Source organism: Felis catus, chromosome B1 (assembly GCF_018350175.1).
Source record: "Felis catus isolate Fca126 chromosome B1, F.catus_Fca126_mat1.0, whole genome shotgun sequence".
Lineage (NCBI taxonomy): Eukaryota > Metazoa > Chordata > Mammalia > Carnivora > Felidae > Felis > Felis catus.
The window spans coordinates 42,735,627-42,753,708 of NC_058371.1; the positions used below are offsets into that span (position 1 = coordinate 42,735,627).

The following is an 18,082-nucleotide window of genomic DNA, read 5'->3' on the forward strand; positions in this document are numbered from 1 at the left end:
TCTATGATTGTGTATCTTAATAAATCTTATCTAGGAGAAGGGAAGGCTAGAACAATCTTAGAGTTGTAATTGGTTAAGAAGCAACAGCTTCTCATGGTAGCCCAACAAGGAGATATTTGGTCATTTTTTTTCTGGCTTGGAACATGTTTATATTTTGCCCGTATTTAAACACAGTTATGATATTGTCTTGTTTTTGTCTTGATCCATAATTGTCTCATAGTAGCTGTGTGTGATGTTGATGTTTTATGAATGTGTTTATTTTAAACTAAATCAAATCCACCTTATTGTTATTTTTTAATGGATTTTGATTTTTCTCTCATATCCAAAAACTTACCAACACTAAGTTCACTTAGGTTTCCTCCTATGATTTATTGGAGAAGTTTTATAATAGGTCTATAATACTTTTTTAATGTTTGTGTAAGGTGTGAGATCTGGGTTGAGCTTCAACATTTTGATATGGGCATCCAATTTTCCCAGCACCATTAATTGAAATTCCTATCATTTCTCCACTGAAATACCTTTGCATATTAAATCAGTTGATTATATTTTAATGGGTCTATTTATGAGCTCTTTCTCTCTCTCTTTTGGCCAATAGTATGCTGTCTTATTTATAGTAGCTTTATGGAAGATCTTGAAAGTGAGCAATGTGATTAATTCAACTTTGTTCTTCCTTAGAAATCTGATGACTGGCTATACAAGGTCCTTTACTTTTTGTTAGTTTTTTTGTATTTAACTTCTTACATGACCCATAGTAAAAAAGTGAAATAAGCATACCTAAATCTCCATTTCTCAGCGGTTTTGAAATATATTCTTAACTCTTGCCTCTTTGCTGTACTATATTTGCCTACATAAATTTCCATTAGCTGATGTTGGAAGTTTTGGAAAGAGCTTCTCTTTTCCTTATTCTTGCATATCTTCCACCTATAAGATTAGTTTGTATTTAATCTCAGAAACTTTCTTAGCTTTGATGCTTCAGATATATCTGATCTCTTATAACAATAATTTACTTAAAAAACAACAATTAAATTTTCATTTATATGATATATAATTGGATCATTTCCATATTTGTCTGTTAGCAGGTTAGCAGTGTAATACATCTTGTTACTTCTCTAAGGGTGTTAAATGTACTTATTTTTCAGGTCCTGTCTTACTACTTTACATTTTTCTTAGGAATCATTTATTTCATCTGTTGAATTTGATATCTTTCCTTCTTGATGTAGATATTCCTCAGAAGTTAAATTGTTTTGTATTGTATACTTGCCATTTTAGTTGAGATCCTGTCATACTTTCTTTTGCCTCTGTTTTGCATTTGGTCTAAGATAATGTATTGGGTTTGCTATAGTACATTATAGTAGTTTTATAGGAATTACAAAGATAAGGTTTGTGTCAGTTCTGGGTTATTAGTCATCTGGTCTTCTGAAATGTGTGCTTCTTGTACTTCCTAGGCGTTTCCAGTCATAGACATCACGAACCTCTCCCAAGCTTGCAGACTCTGGGCCAGCATAAAATTGAGATCTTTTCTGAAATTGGTTTGTTTTGGAAAGAAATTATGCATTTTCTGGAATAGGTATCTGTCTGCCTTTGTGGAGATAGTCCACTGACTGTAAACATACACTAAGTCTTCTCTTGTTCCTGAATGTCACCACATTAAAATGATAAGCACTGTTATAACTCAGTCCCTGTTGTATAAGAGCTCCTATTCCTGGAGCTACAGCATCGCTCCCTATCTTGTTTCGTGTGTCCTTTCTTCCTCAGTTTTATATGTTAAGAATTGCTAAGTGGCGCTAGGTGAATACAGTAGTATGTGTGTGTTTATGTTTTACATACATACATATATATAATGTAAATTTGTTATTTCATTATAATTGGTGTAGAATGTAAGCCTATAGTCATGTCTTTCATCTTGACCTGTAAAGTTATGTTTTTTCTAAATAGAAGCAATTAATGTATAGTATTAATAATGTTAAATTATATATTTTTTCAGAAGGTAGTCTTCATTTTTTCTTTTCAAAAAGCCAACCCTATACATTAAATTCATCACCCTAATCCTATATTTACCAGAATAATAAATTCTTACTATTGAGAATAATAAATTCTGAAGAATACATTGATTTTCTAAATGGGTCCTGTCTTTTTATAAATTGAGGTAATATTGGAATATAACATTATGTAGGTTTCAGATATCCAATATTATAATTCAACATCTCTGTGCACTACAAATTGATCATCACAAAGAGTCTAGCTACCATCCATCGCCATTCAAATTATCCCCTTTACCTATTTTTCCCACTCCTGACCTTCTTTACCCTCTGATAACCACCAATCTATTCTCTCTATCTACAAGTTTTGTTTTGTTTCCTTTAATTTTGTTCCTTCATTTGTTTTGTTCTTATAATACATATAAGTAAAATCATATACTATCTGTCTTTCTCTTTCTGACTTATTCCTCTTAGTATACCTTCAAGGTTCATTCATGTTGTTGTAAATGGCAAGGTTTCATTCTATTTGTGGATGAGTAATATTCCATTGTGTATGTGTATTCACATATATATCACATCATCTTTATTCATCTATTTTTAAGTTTACTTATTTATTTTGAGAGAGAGAGAGAGCACAAGGAGGGGTGGAGTAAAGAGAGAGGATCCCAAGCAGGCTTTGCACTGTCAGCACGGAGCCCTACATGGGGCTTGAACTCATGAACTGTGAGATAATCACTTGACCTGAGATCTAGAGTCAGATGCTTAACTTACTGAGCCTAGGTGCCCCCATTGATGGACATATAGACTGTTTCCATTTCTTGGCTATTATAAATAATGTTGCAGTGAACATAGAGGTGCATATATCTTTTTGAATAAGCATTTTTATATTATTTGGATAAATATCAAGCAGTGGAACAGAGGGATATGTGGCAGTTGTATTCTTAATTTTTTGAGGAATCTCTATACTATTTTCCATAGTGGCTGCATTAATTTACATTTCTACCAAAAGTGTACAAGTGTTCCCTTTTCTCCACATCCTCTCCAACAATAGTTATTTCTTGTCTTTTTTATAATGGCCATTCTAATTGGTGTGAGATAATATCTCATTGTGGTTTTGATTTTCATTTCCCTGATAATAGTGATGTTGAGCATCTTTACATGTTCCTGTTGGCCATCTATATGCTTTTTTTGTGAATAGTCTATTCAGATCCTCTGCCCATTTTTAATCAAATTTTGTTGTTGTTGCTGAGTTGTATGAGCTCTTTGTATTTCTTGTAGATTAACCCCTTATTAGATGCATGACTTGAAAATATCTTCTCCCATTTAGTAGGCCAACTTTTCATTATAATGATGGTTTTCTTTGCTGTGCAAAAGCTTTCAGTTTCATATAGTCCCATTTGTTTGTGTTTGCTTTTGTTCCCCTTGCCTTTGGAGTCTGATCCACAAAACCATTGCTGAGACCAATGTCAAGGAGCTTACTGCCTATGTTTCCTTCAAAGAATTTTATAATTTCAGGTCTTACATTCAAGTCTTTAATCCAGTTTGAATTAATGTTTGTGTATGGTGTAAGAGAGTGGTCTAGTTTCATTCTTTTGCATGTGGCTAACTAGTCTTCCCAACATTACTGAAGGGACAATCCTTTCTCCATTGTGTTCTTGGATGCTTTGTCATAAATTAATTGTCCATATGTATATAGATTTATTCCTGGGGTCTCCGTTCTTTTCCATTGATCTGTTGTGTCTGTTTTTGTGCCAGTGCCATATTGTTTTGATTGCTATAGCTTTAAAATATATTTTGAAATTAAGGAGAGTAATACCTTTGGTTTTGTTCTTTTTCTTAAGATTGCTTTGGCTATCAGGGATCTTTTGTGGGTTCATACAAATTTTAGAGTCATTTGTTCTTGTTCTGTAAAAATGATGTTACAATTTTGATAAGGATTGCATTGAATCTATAGATAGCTTTGGGTAGTAGGGACTTTTTTTTGGCACATGAACATTTTTTACTATCATGTTTTCACCATCAAAACTTATGATCTTGGTCTTTCCTTCTTGCCTTTGTGTAAGGCCAAAAGAACGATGCTGGCTACTTTGACAGCCTTAAAGCAAACTCCAGGAATGTCACTAACAGCATGACCTTTGCAACCAAATCTAACAACCAGAACTTCATCATTTTTCTCAATTAAATTTGAACAACAATCATTGGGTAAAAAGGCTGTGATTTTTTAGCCTTTCTTGATCAGCTGGACCCTGAGACACTTCCTGATGGCTAAATTTAGCTATTTGGCTTCAACACCTACTTTTTCCAGTACAATTCCCTTTGCATGGGAAGCACCTCCAAAAGGGTTGGCATTCAGGGCTGTGTCCACATACGCCTTCATGTACTTTGATCATGCCACTTCTGATGCATTGGTGGCTGTGAGCTTCTTGGCAGTATGAAAACTGCTACACTTGCCCATCCTGCCGGTATCATGGGTCTGAACAAAAGAGGTAGTAGGGACATTTTACCAAGATTAATTATTCTAATTCACAAGCACAGAACATCTTTTCATTCATTTGTGTCTTCTTCAATTTCTTTTATCAATATATTATAGTTCTCTGTGTACAGATATTTTACCTCTTTGGTAAAATTTGTTTCTAGATATTCTTTTTGATATTGTGTTCTTTTTAATTTATCTTTCTAGGAGTTTATTATTTGTATATCGAAATTTAACAGATTTCACAAGTAATTTTATATTCTGCAACTTAATTTATTCGTTCTAATATTTTTGTTTTGGTGGCGTCTTTGTATATATGATCTCACGTCAGTTGCAAAGAGTGACATTTTTATTTATTCTTTTTCATTTTGGATGCCTCTTATTTCCTTTTGTTGACTAATTGCTGTGGCTAAGACTTCCAGTACTATGTAGAATAAAAGTGGTGAGTGTGGGGATCCTTATCTTCTTCCTTAACTTCAAGGAAAAGTTTTCAGGTTTTCTTCATTGAGTAAGGTGTTAGTTATGGGTTAGCCTTTATTATGCTGAGGTACATTTCCCCTATCAGCACTTTTCTGACAGTTTTTATCAAAATTGGAGTTGAATTTTATTCAATGCTTTTTGGGCATCTATGGAGATGATCATATGATTTTCATCCTTCATTTTGTTAATATGGTATATCACTTTGATTGCAAATGTTGAAACATTCTTGCAACCCTGGAATAAATCCCACTTTATTTTGGTGTTTGATCATTTTAATGTATTGTTGAATTTGGCTTCCTAATATTTTTTGAGGATTTTTGCATCTATGTTGATCAAAGATAATGGCTTATAATTTTCTTTTTCATGGTGTCCTTCTTGGTTTTGCTATCACAGTAATGCTGGCCTCACAAAATGTATTTGGAAGTGTTTCCTGCTATTTAAGCTTTTGGAAGATTTTAAGAAGAATACATGCAAAATCTTTTTTTTTTCTTGTTTTGAATGTATTCACAGTGACCCATATGATCCTGGACTTTTGTTTGTTGGGAGATTTTTGATTACAGATTCAGTCTCCATACTAGTAATCAGATTGTCTGTTACATCATGATTCAGTTTTAGAAAATTGTATGTTTCAAAGAATTTATACACTTCTTCTAGGTTGTCCAATTTGTTGGTGTGTAATTGTTCATAATAGTCTCTTATGATCTTTTATTTTATTTTTTTTCAACGTTTATTTATTATTTTTTTGGGGGGGGACAGAGAGAGACAGAGCATGAGCGGGGGAGGGGCAGAGAGAGAGGGAGACACAGAATCGGAAACAGGCTCCAGGCTCTGAGCCATCAGCCCAGAGCCTGACGCGGGGCTTGAACTCACGGACCGCGAGATCGTGACCTGGCTGAAGTCCGACGCTTAACCGACTGCGCCACCCAGGCGCCCCTCTTATGATCTTTTAGATTTCTGTGCTGTCAGTTTTAACTTCTCTTTGATTTCTGATTTTATTAGTGTCTTCTTTTTTGTTGTTTTTTGTTTGTTTTATTTTGGTTTTGGTTGTGATTTTTTTTTTTTTTTTTGGTTAGTCTAGCTAAAGGTTTGTCCATTTTGTTTTATTTTTTTCAAAGAACCAGCTCTTAGTTGCATTGATCTCTTCCATTTTTTGTCTCTTTTTATTTATTCCTCCTCTGATCTGTATTATTTTCTTTCTTCTGCTGACCTTGAGCTTTGTTTGTTTGTTTTCTAACTCCTTCAGATATAGACTTAGACTTATATAGTAGGACTGTATTGCTGTGATCTTTCCTTTTAGAACCACTTTTGCTGCATCTCAAGGATTTTGATATGTTGTATTTCTGCTTTCATTCATGTCTAGGTATTTTTTCTTTGATTTCTTTCTTTAAAAATGTTCTTTCTTTAAAAATATTTTTGAAAAAGAGTGTGTGCGCACGAGTGAGGTAGGGACAGAGAAAGAATCCCAAGTAGGCTCTGTGATGTCAATGCATAGGCCAATGCCAGGCTTGAACCCACTAACTGTGAGATCATGACCTGAGCCAAAACAGGAGATGCTTAACTGACTGAGCCACCCATCTCTTTGATTTATTTGTTTGACCCATTGAATGTTTACTAGCATGTTGTTTAATCTCCACATATTTATAGTTTTTTCCAGTTTTCTTCTTCTAATTGACTTTTATACCATCTCATTTGGAAGAGATCCTTGATATGATTTTGGTATTTTGATGATGTCTTGTTTTGTAGTCTAACATGTGATATGTCCTGGAGGATGTTTTATGTGCGTTTGAGAAGAATGCATATTCTGTTGCTTTTGGATAGAATATTCTGTGTAGCACTATTGTCTGTTTGGTTTAATGTTTTTTAAGACCGATGTTTCCTTATTTATTTTCTATCTAGTTGATCTATCCACTGAGATAAGTGGGGGTTAAATTCCCTACTATTACTATATAGCTTTTAATTTCTCTGCTTAAATATGTTAATATTTCTTTATGTGTCCTGATGCTTCTATGTTGGGTGTGTATATATTTATAAATGTTATATCTTCTTGTTAAATTGACCCCTTTATCGTTACATAAAGTCTTTCTTTATTATTACAGTCCTTGTTTTAGAGTCTATTTTGTTGGCTATGAATATAGGTAAGCCAGCTTTTTTGTTTGTTTCCATTCCATGGAATATCTTTCTCCATCCCTTCACTTTCAGCTTGTTTGTCCTTTCTTCTGAAATTAGTCTTATGTGTGTAGAACACAGATGAGTCTTGTTTTTTTTAATCCATTCAACCATTTTATGTCTTTTGATTTTAGGGTCCATTTACATTTAAAGTCATTATTGATAGACATGTAGTTATTGCCATTTTGCTAAAGGTTTTCTGGATGTTCCTTTCTTCTTCTATTTCTCTCTTCCCTAGTGGTTTGATGTCTTTTGTTAGTGTTGTTTTTATTTCTGTCTCATTTTCTTTTGTGTATTTACTTTTTGTATGTATGTGTGATTGCTGTGAGGTTTACATATAATTTCCTATGATATATGAGTTGACAGCAAATTAAATTTGAACACATTCCAAAACTTTCCATTTTTCTCCTCCTGTCGTGTTTTATATTTTTATGGCACATTTGCATCTTTTATGTTAGGTATGCTCTAACTAATTATTATGGTTTTAGCTAGTTTTACCATATTTTTCTTTTAACCTTCATACTTGCTTTATAAGTGATTGATCCACTATCTTTACTATGCATTTACCTTTTCCCAAGAGCTTTGTTACTTTCATATGTTTACCTGTTATTAGTTGTTGTCATTTCTTTTCAGTTTAGAGAAGTCCTTTAAGCATTTCTTTTCAGGCCATTTTACTGGTGATGAACTGCTTTAGGTTTTGCTTAACTTGAAAACTTAATCTCTTTATTCAGTTCTGAATAATAGCCTTACCAGGTAGAGAATTGTTGGTTGAAAATTCTTCCACTCAGCACTTTGAATATGTCATTTTACTGTCTTCTGGCTTGCATTATTTCTGCTGAAAAATCTGCTGATTTATGAGATTAGATTTACAAGATTTCCTTGCATATAGTACATTGTACTTCTTTTGCTGCTTTTAAGAGTCTCTTTATTTTTAAACTTAACCATTTTAACTGTATTATATCTTGGTGTGGATCTGTTTGGGTTTATTTTATTTGGGACTGCTTAGCCTTCCTGAACCTGTCTGTTTCCTTCCTCAGATTAGGGAAATTTCTGTCATTATTTCTTCAATTAAGGTTTTGGCCCGTTCTCTCTTTGCTCCTTCTGGGATCACTATAGTTTAAGTATTATTCCACTTGATGTTGTACTTAAGGACTCTTAGTTATCTTCATTTTTTAGCTCTTTTTTTTTCCTGGTCTCTCTGGGTGAGTTCTGCTGCTTTGTTTTCCAGCTCAGTGATCCAGTCTTTGGCCTCGTTCTGTGTGCTGTTGAACTCCTCTAGTGTAGTTTTCAGTTTAGTTATGTCCTTATTTAGCTCTTTGACTTCTGTTTAGAACCTTCTTATATTTCCTGTCTCTTTGTTGAGGATCTCACTGTGTTCATCTACTCTTCTTCCAAGTTTGGTGAACATCTATATGACCATTACTTTTAACTCTTTATCAGGTTGATAAATGCTCATCTCCATTTCATTGAAGTCTTATTTTTTTTTCTTTCATTTGGAACATATTTGCCTGTCTCTTCATTTTTCCTTACTTTCTGTGTTTGTTCCTATGTATTAGACAAATCAGCTACCTCTCCTAATCTTGAAGGAACAGCTTTTTGTAGTTGTAACAAGAACCCTGAAAGCACAGTTCCCTCTGACCACTAGAGTAACATGCTCAAGGGATATCATGCTCAAGGTATATGCTCTGCACACCTATCTGCAGTGCATGGGTGCTCAGAGCTGGTATCCAGCACAGGTACATCATACAGTGGCACTGAGGTCCAAAGGTGAGTTGGGCTGGTGCCTGGCATGGCTGTACAGTATGGTTGTGATGCCATAGTGTGGACATGGTTCTTAGTTGGGTGTGCCCAAAGACTGTAGCAGGTTAGAGAGATATTCCAAAAATGGTGCCCACCAGCACTGACATTAGCAAAGTAGGATGATGTTGCAGATGTGGCACCCACCAGTTTCTCTGTCCCCAGAGAAAGTTCAACAGTTTACTGCTTCTCTGGCAAGTGCTTTAAGTTTAGTAAATGGGTCTTTTCACATATGGTCCAGGTGCTTTTCAAATTAGCATTTTTTGCTCTGGGTCCCAGGTTTAGTGATTCTGCATGTGATCTTTTTAAGAGTGGGTTCTCCATGCTCTACAGTTCTATAGTTTTCCTGGATGTAATATCTATTGTTTTTCAAACCTCAGCATTAAGGGGGCTCATCTCTCTTATGTAGGGTCTAACAATTTAGCTATCTGTTGTTTAGCACAAACCTCTGATTCCTTGATATTTTTGTTTCCCATCCCGATTATGTTTCACCCTGCTTGAGTAGGTTTTGTTTTGTTTTGTTTTGTTTTGTTTTTTGGTAACGTGGTGTCTCTCCCTCTCTTATCCATCTCAATGCTGTCTTTTTTGTCTTTTGCTATAGAGTCTCTGTGCATCCCGTTTTCCAGTCTTTTTCAGAATAAATGACTCCATATGTAGTTGTATATTGGTTGTAACCATGGGAGAAAGGAGTTCATGATCTTCTGATATTGTTATCTTGAACCCATTTCCCCAAATGAATTGTTTCATTTACATGAGACAAAAATAGTGTTTCAGTTTATGTATTTCTGATTTACTAAATCATCTTTATTTATTTGCTTTATTTTAGGTGATTTATGTCATTACAATTGATGAAAAACCATACACTCTGCATCTCAGAAAACAGTAAGATGTATTTTCCATTAAAGCTTAGATTTTAATTTTGAATATATTTTTTAATTTTTTTAATGTTTTTATTTATTTTTGGGAGAGAGACAGAGAGAGAGAGAGAGAGCATGAGTAAGGGAAGGGCAGAGAGAGACAGAGGGAGACACAGAATCCAAAGCAGACTCCAGGCTCTGAGCTATCATCACAGAGCCTGACACAGGGCTCGAACCCACAAACTGTGAGATCATGACCTGGGCCAAAGTCGGGTGCTTAACTGACTAAGCCACCCAGGTGCCCCTAATTTTAAATATTTTTGTACGCTGTTTAAATTAAAGAATGCAATATAATGTAGACTGTCTTTCTATTTTTCAATCAAGATTAATTACGTCTTGAATAATAGAAGAGTAGAATGATGTATAATAGAATGTTATATTTTAATTTTCTAGCTTATTATTTTCAAATTAAAAAATAAGCTACTTATTTCTAGATCTTCAATTGAGTATAAAGCCATTGAACCCAAGAACTGTAATTTATGTATTAAATAAATATGTCTGATGTGAAGTCAAACATGGTTACACATCAAGTGGTTTATTGGTGGAAAAGTCAATTAATGGCATACATTTTATGAATGTATTAATTATATATGTATTTATTTTTAACAAGTCTATTGGGTACATTCATGTATCATAAAACTCACTCAAGTGTATAATGCAATAACTTTACACTGTATGCAGCACTGCAACCATCAACCATAAATCATTTGTAGAATGTTTCATATCCTACATAAGATCCTCACGCTGTTTCATATTTAATCCCTGTGCTCACCCATAACTACAGGCAACTATCAATCTATTTTGTGTCTCCTAATTTGCATTTTCTCAGCATTTCATGCAAGTGGAATCAAACAGCCTTTTCTTTGCCTGCATCTTTGAAAATATATATTTGTAACAACTGCATTTTGTCTGCCTGCATCTCTGTAGTTGAACAAGGATAAAGAAAACTACCCACTTAATTTATGACTGTTCCCATCTAATTCATGACCATTAAACTCATGTTGGTTTTTAATGTCTGTACAACTCCACTGAAATATTTTTTGATAAGACCATCAATGATCTTTACGTTGCTGAATGCCAGTTATGTTTTAATTTTCACTTTTCTTTACCAAATGGCAGCATCTTGTGTAGCTTATCAGAATATCCTCAGAAAATACTTTCTTCATCTGGCTTCATTTCTTCATTTGGCCAGAACACTGTGGACTCCTGGTTTAACTTTTACCATTGTGTTTACTCTCTCAGTTTTGTTTGGCTATTTGTTTCAACTTGTTTGTTTTTTATATTCTTCTTCATCTTTCCAGTCTTAGAGTACTCCATGGTACTTTTCTTGAATCTTGTTTTTCCCTAGCTACATTCAATGACCTTATTATTTCATCCTTTCTTGTAGCTTTAATATTGATTACCTCCAATTTATATCCCTACTTTATTCCTCTCCAATGGACATCATATTCCTGTATCTGACTACTTATTTGATTATCAAGTGTTTGCTAGAATTCTCATACTTAACATATCCAAAATGTACATCTGATCCTCCCTCAAAATCTATCCTTCCTACAGTCATCTAAGCAAATGGCAATTCTATTCTTCTAGTTTCTCAAAACAAAATCTTGGAGCCATCCTTGATATCTTTTTTTTCTTCTGTTTTCCCTCACAATGGATTATTAATCCCAGTGGATTATTAAATTCCAGGTGTTCAGTCTTCAAAATATACCCATAATTGAACCTCCACCACTGCTAACTGTCTTAGTTCAAGTCACAATCATATCTTGCCTGGATGATTGTAAGAGCCTAACTGCTTTCTCTGCTTCTAGTTACTTGCCCTACAGATAATTCTCAACAAGCATTCAATCTGACTCTATTAAAATGTTGGTCTGAAGGGTCCCTGACTGGCTCAGTAAGAAGAGCATGTGACTCTTGATCTTATGAGTTTGAGCCCCACATAGGGTGTAGAGATTACTTAATAAGTAAAACTTAAAAAAAATAAAGTATCAATCTGATCATATCATTTGTTCAAAATCTTCTCATCTCTGTGACACCATCTCTTACTACTGTCTCTCATCTTCAATCAGCATTTCATTCCAGTCACATCTTCCCCTAGCTGTTCTTTATATATAGAATGCATATTTTGGCCTCATGGTCTTTGGATTTTCTCCTAACTCTGTCTGGAGTAACATATCTATGCAAATCCATGTGGCCTGTTTTTAGGTCTCTACTCAATCTATTCAGTGAGCTTTTCTATGCAGTGAGCTTTTCTATGCTATCTACACTTTGCAACCTATCTACACTTTGCAACCTATCTACACTTTGCAACCAACTTCCTTCACCCAGGCCTTATTTTTTTTTTTATTTTTTTTTTCAACGTTTATTTATTTTTGGGACAGAGAGAGACAGAGCATGAACGGGGGAGGGGCAGAGAGAGAGGGAGACACAGAATCGGAAACAAGCTCCAGGCTCCGAGCCATCAGCCCAGAGCCTGACGCGGGGCTCGAACTCACGGACCGCGAGATCGTGACCTGGCTGAAGTCGGACGCTTAACTGACTGCGCCACCCAGGCGCCCCACCCAGGCCTTATTTAGTAACATGCTTAACATCTAACATGCTAGCAGTGTGTGTCCTTTACTGTCATGAAAACCAGTGGTTTTGTCTTTTGTTTACTGCTGTATCCTAATGTCTAGAAGAGGATCTGTCAGTAGGTACTCAGTAAATATATGTTGGATGAAGATATACACAGGCACACACTGATACAGAGGATTTCAGTCTGTTCCAGTGTTACGAAAAGCTGAACTTTCTGATATGCTAGTTCTGTCAATTTAAACTGTTATGCCACATTAAAATTACTCTAATTAAAGCATATTATTATATAAATCCAGTATATTTCACATTTATCTTTATTATAGTAATGTTTATATTCCTATTAAGTTCATGACTGACCATTTTTTATTTTTGTTTTTGTTAGCTCATTCTTATCCCAGAACTTTGTGGTTTATACATATAATGAAACTGGATTTTTGCATTCAGAGTCATCATATTTTAAGGTAAGCTTAAGATGGCTTAGATATTTATTATCATATGTTTATTGAAGTGGCCATACCATTATCATTGGGATATGTTTGTTCCATGAGGACAATTTAATACAAATATTTTATTCCATATAATTGACCTGTTATGTGGTTGATTGTTGTACATAAAAATAGTAAGTGAGAGAAATGGAGCTAAGATGGTGGAGGACCACTAAGCTTGTCTCATCCCTTGAACACAGCTAAATAGTTATCAAATCATTCTGAACACAGCAGACCAAAACACACCCAGGATCTAGTTTTTTGTTTCCTGCTTTTTGTGTTTGTTCTGTTTGTTTGTATGTTTTTTTTTTCTTTCTTTTTTTTCCTTGTCTTTTCTTTTCTGGACAAAATGACAAGATGGAGAAACTCACCCTAAAAGAAAGAACAGAACTCATGGCCAGGGTTTAATCAACACAGATATAAGTAAGATGTCTGAACTAGAATATAAAACCACAATTATGGGGTGCCTGCGTGGCTCAGTTGGTTAAGCATATGACTCGTGGTTTCAGTTCAGGTCATGATCTCACGGTTTGTGAGTTCAAGGCCAAAGTTGGGCTCTCCACTCTCAGTGCAGAGCCTACTAGGGATTCTCTCTCTCTCTCCCCCTCTCTCTGTTCCTCATGAATTCTCTCTCTCTCTCTCTCTCTCTCTCTCTCTCTCTCAGAATAAATAAATAAACTTACATATATAAATAAAACCACAATTATAATAATATTAGCTGTGGTTGAAAAAGCATAGAAGATACCAGAGAATCCTTTTCTGAAGAGATAAAAGAACTAGAATCTAGTCAGGCTGAAATTAAAAAATCTATAACCTACAATCTCAATGGATTCCATGATTGTGAAGGTGGATGAAGCAGAGTAGTGAATCAGTGATATAGAAGATAAAATTATGCAAAATAATGAAGCTGAAAAAAAAAAAGGAATACAAAGGCCAAATATCATGATATAGCAATTAGAGAACTCAGCAACCTTTTAAAGAGGAAGGACATTTTGTATCATAGAAGTTCCAGAAAATGAAGAGAGAGAAAAAGGGGCAGAAGGTTTGTTTATGTGAGCAAATCATAGCTGAAAACTTCCCTTATCTGGGGAAGGACATAGACATCAAAACCCAAGAATAGAAAACTCACATTAAATTCAACAGAAGCTGGGGCACCTGGGTGGCTCAGTTAGTTAAGTGTCCGACTTTGGCTCAGGTCATGATCTCATGGTCTGTGGGTTCAAGCCCCGCATCAGGCTCTGTGCTGACAGCTTGGAGCCTGGAGCCTGCTTTGGATTCTCCATCTCCCTCTGTCTCTGCCCCTCCCCTGCTCATGCTCTGTTTCTCTCTGTCAAAAATGAATAAATGTTTAAAAAAATTGAAAAAAATTCAACAGAAGCTGACCATCAGCAAGGCATATCATAGTCAAATTCACAAAATACTCAGACAAGTAAAGAATCCTGAAAGCAGCAAGAGAAAAAAAGTTCTTAAACTACAAGGGAAGACCAGGTTTACAGCAGATTTATCAACAGAAAGTTGGCAGGCCAGAAGGGAGTGGCAGGATATTTTCAATGTGCTAAGTGGGAAAAAAATGCAGCCAAGAATTCTTTATCCAGCAAGGGGGTCATTCAGAATAGAAGTTTCTCAGACAAACAAAAACTAAGAAACTTTGTGACCACTAACCCAGCCCTGCAAGAAATTTTAATGGGGACTGTTTGAGTGGAGAAAAGACAAAACAAAACAAAAAAGACCAAAAGTAACAAAGACAAGAAAGGACAAGAGAACATCACCAGAAACATCAACCCTACAGGCAACACAATGGCACTAAATTCATATCTTTCCATACTTCTTCTAAATGCCAATGGACTAAACGCTCCAATTAAAAAACATAGGGTATGAGAATGGATAAGAAACAAGACCCATCTCTATATGCTGTTTATAAGAGACTCATTTTAGACCTAAAGACACCTCCAGATTGAAAGTAAGTGGATGGAGAACCATCTATCATGTTAGTGGTCATCAAAAAGGAGCTGGAGTAGCCATACTTATATCAGACAAAATAGACTTTAAAACAAACACTGTAAGAAGAGATGAAGCAGGACATTATATCATAATTAAGGGATCTGTCCATCAAGAAGATCTAACAATTATAAATATTTATGCCCCCACCTTGAGAGATCCCAAATATAGAAATCAATTATAACAAACATAAAGAAACTCTTTCATAATAATAAAATAATAGTAGGGGGCTTTGACAACCACTCACAGTAATGGGCAGATAATCTAAGCGTATCAACAAGGAAACATTGGTTTTGGAAAACACACAGCACCAGATAGACTTAACAGAAATATTGAGAACATTTCATCCTAGACAGCAGAATACACATTCATTTCAAGTGCACGTGGAACATTCTCCAGAATAGATCACATACTGGGTCACAAATCAGCTGTCAATAAGTACAAAATGATCAAGATAATACCATGAATATTTTTAGAACAAAACACTATAAAACTTGAAGTCAACCAGAAGAAAAAATTTGGAAAGCCCTCATATACACAGAAGTCAAAGAATATCCTATTAAAGAGGGAATGGGTTAACTAGAAGATTAAAGAGGAAATTAAAAAATACATGGAAGTCGTGAAAATGAAAACATGGCAGTCCAAAACCTTTGGGGTAAGCAAAGCAGTCATGAGAAGAAAGTATATTGCAATTCAGACCTGTCTCAAGAAGCAAGAAAGGTCCCAAATACACAACCTAATCTTATACCTGAAGGAGCTAGAAAAGGAGCAGCAAATAAAGCCTAAAGCCAGCAGAAGAAGGGAAATAATAAAGCAGAAATAAATGGTATAGAAACAAATGAACAAAATACCCAGGGAACAATAAAACTAGGAGCTGTTTTTTTTAAAGAATAAACAAGATTGATAACCCCCTAGCCAGCCTTATCAAAAATAAAAGAGAAGGACCCAAATAGATAAAATTATGAGTTAAAGAGGAGTGATTACAAGCAACACCACAGAAATACAATTATAAGAGAATACTGTGAAAAATTATATGCCAACAAACTGGGAAATCTGGAAGAAATGGACAAATTCCTAGAAACTCACAAAATACCAGAACTGAAACAGGAAGAAATAGAAAATTTGAACACATAACCTGCAAAGAAACTGAATCAGTTATCAAAAATCTCACAACAAACAGAGTCCTGGACCAGACAGCTTCCTAGGAGAATTTGAACAGACATTTAAAGGAGAGTTAATACCTATTCTTCTGAACCAGTTCCAAAATAAATAGAAATGGAAGGAAAACTTCCAAACTTATTCTATGAGGTCAGCATTACCTTGATTCCAAAATCAGACAAAGACCCCACTAAAAAAGAGAATTATAAGCCAATATCCCTGGTGAACCTGGATGAAAAACTTTTCAACAAGATACTAGCAGATCAAATCTAACAGTACTTTAAAAGAATTATTCACCACGATCATGTAGGGCTTATTCCTAGGCTGCAGAGGTGGTACAGGTTTGCAAATCAATCAGTGGGATACGTCATGTTAATAAAAGAAAGGATAAGAACGATATGATCCTCTCAATAGATGCTGAAAAAGCATTTGACAAAATACAGCATCCATTGTAGATAAAACCCCTCAACAACGGAGGTATGGGTGGAGCACTCCTCAACATCATGAAGGCCATATGCAAAAGACCCACAGCTAATATCACCTTGAATGAGGAAAAACAGGGATCTTTTCTTCTACAGTCAGGATCAAGACAGGGATGTCCAGTCTCACCACTGTTATTTAAGATACTACTGGAATTCTTTGCCTCAACACTCAGACAACAAAAATAAATAAAAGTCATCCAAATTGGCAAGGAAGAAGTCAAACTTTTACTAATTGTAGATGACATCATACTCTATGTAGAAAACCTGAAAGATTTCAAAAAAATTGTTAGAACTAATACATTAATTCAGCAAAGTCACAGGTTACAAAATCAACCTGCAGTAATGTGTTGCATTTCCATACACCAATAATGAAGCAGCAGAAATAGAAATCAAGGAATTGATCCCATATACAATTGCACAAAAAATAATAATATACCTCAGAATAAACCAAAGAGGTAAAAAGTCCTGCACTCTGAAAACTATACAACAACTATGGAAGGTATTGGGCGTACTGAAGAGGACAAACAAAAAATGGAAAAGTATTCCATGCTCATAGACTGGAAGAACAAACATTGTTAAAATGCCTATACTACCCAAATCAATCTACACATAATGTAATCCCTATCAAAATACCATCTGCATTCTTTGCAGAGCTAAAACCAACAATCCTAAAATTTGTATGGAAACAGAAAAGGCCCCAAATATCCAAAGCAATTCTGAAAAACAAACTGGAGGCATCACAATTCTGGCATCAAGCTATATTACAAAGCTATATTCATCCAGACAGTATGGTGCTGCCACAAAAAAACAGACATGTAGATCAATGGAACAGAATTAAAAACTCAGAAATGGACCCATAACTATATGGTCAACTCATCTTTGACAAAGCAGGAGAGAATATCCAATGGAAAAAAAGCAGTCTCTTCAACAAATGCTGTTGGGAAAACTGAATGGCAGGCAACATGCAAAAGAAAGAAACTGGACCACTTTTTTACACCATACAAAAAAATAAATTCAAAATGGATGAAAGACCTAAATGTGAGACAGGAAACCATCAAAATCCTAGAAGATAATACCACCGCAGCAACCTCTTTGACCTTGGGTATAGCAACTTCTAATTAGTCACATCACCAAAGGCAAGTATGGCAAATATGAACTATTGTGACTTCATCAAGATAAAAAAAACTTCTCCACAGCAAAGGAAACAATCAAAAAAACTAAAAGGCAGCCTACAGAATGGAGAAAGATATTCAAAATATTCAAAATATTAAAAAATGACATATCTGATAAAGGCTTACTATCCAAAATCTATAAAGAACTTATCAAACTCAATACCCAAAATCAAACAACCCAGTAAAGAAATGGGCAGAATACAGGAATAGACACTTTTCCAAAGAAGACATCCAGCTGGCTAACAGATACATGAAAAGATGTTCAACATCACTCATCATCAGGGAAATACAAAGCAAAACCACAATGAGATGCCACCTCACACCTGTCAGAATGGCTAAAAAACCCCAGATGTTGACAAGGTTGTGGAGAAAGGGAAACCCTCTTGCACTGTTTGTGGAAA

At 35.0% G+C, this 18,082-nt stretch overlaps 1 protein-coding gene across 4 annotated transcripts in view; it reads left to right on the forward strand.

Annotated features, from left to right (window-relative positions):
• The window catches only part of LOC101097234 (disintegrin and metalloproteinase domain-containing protein 18-like), a 139,348-nt gene that overhangs the window by 2,918 nt on the left and 118,348 nt on the right, over positions 1-18,082 (forward strand). For all 4 annotated transcript variants that reach the window (XM_006930702.4, XM_045055527.1, XM_045055528.1 and 1 more), the window contains exons 3-4: positions 9,722-9,777; positions 12,769-12,847. In XM_006930702.4, coding sequence (XP_006930764.2) covers positions 9,722-9,777; positions 12,769-12,847 — 135 coding nt within the window. The remainder of the gene's footprint in view (positions 1-9,721; positions 9,778-12,768; positions 12,848-18,082) is intronic.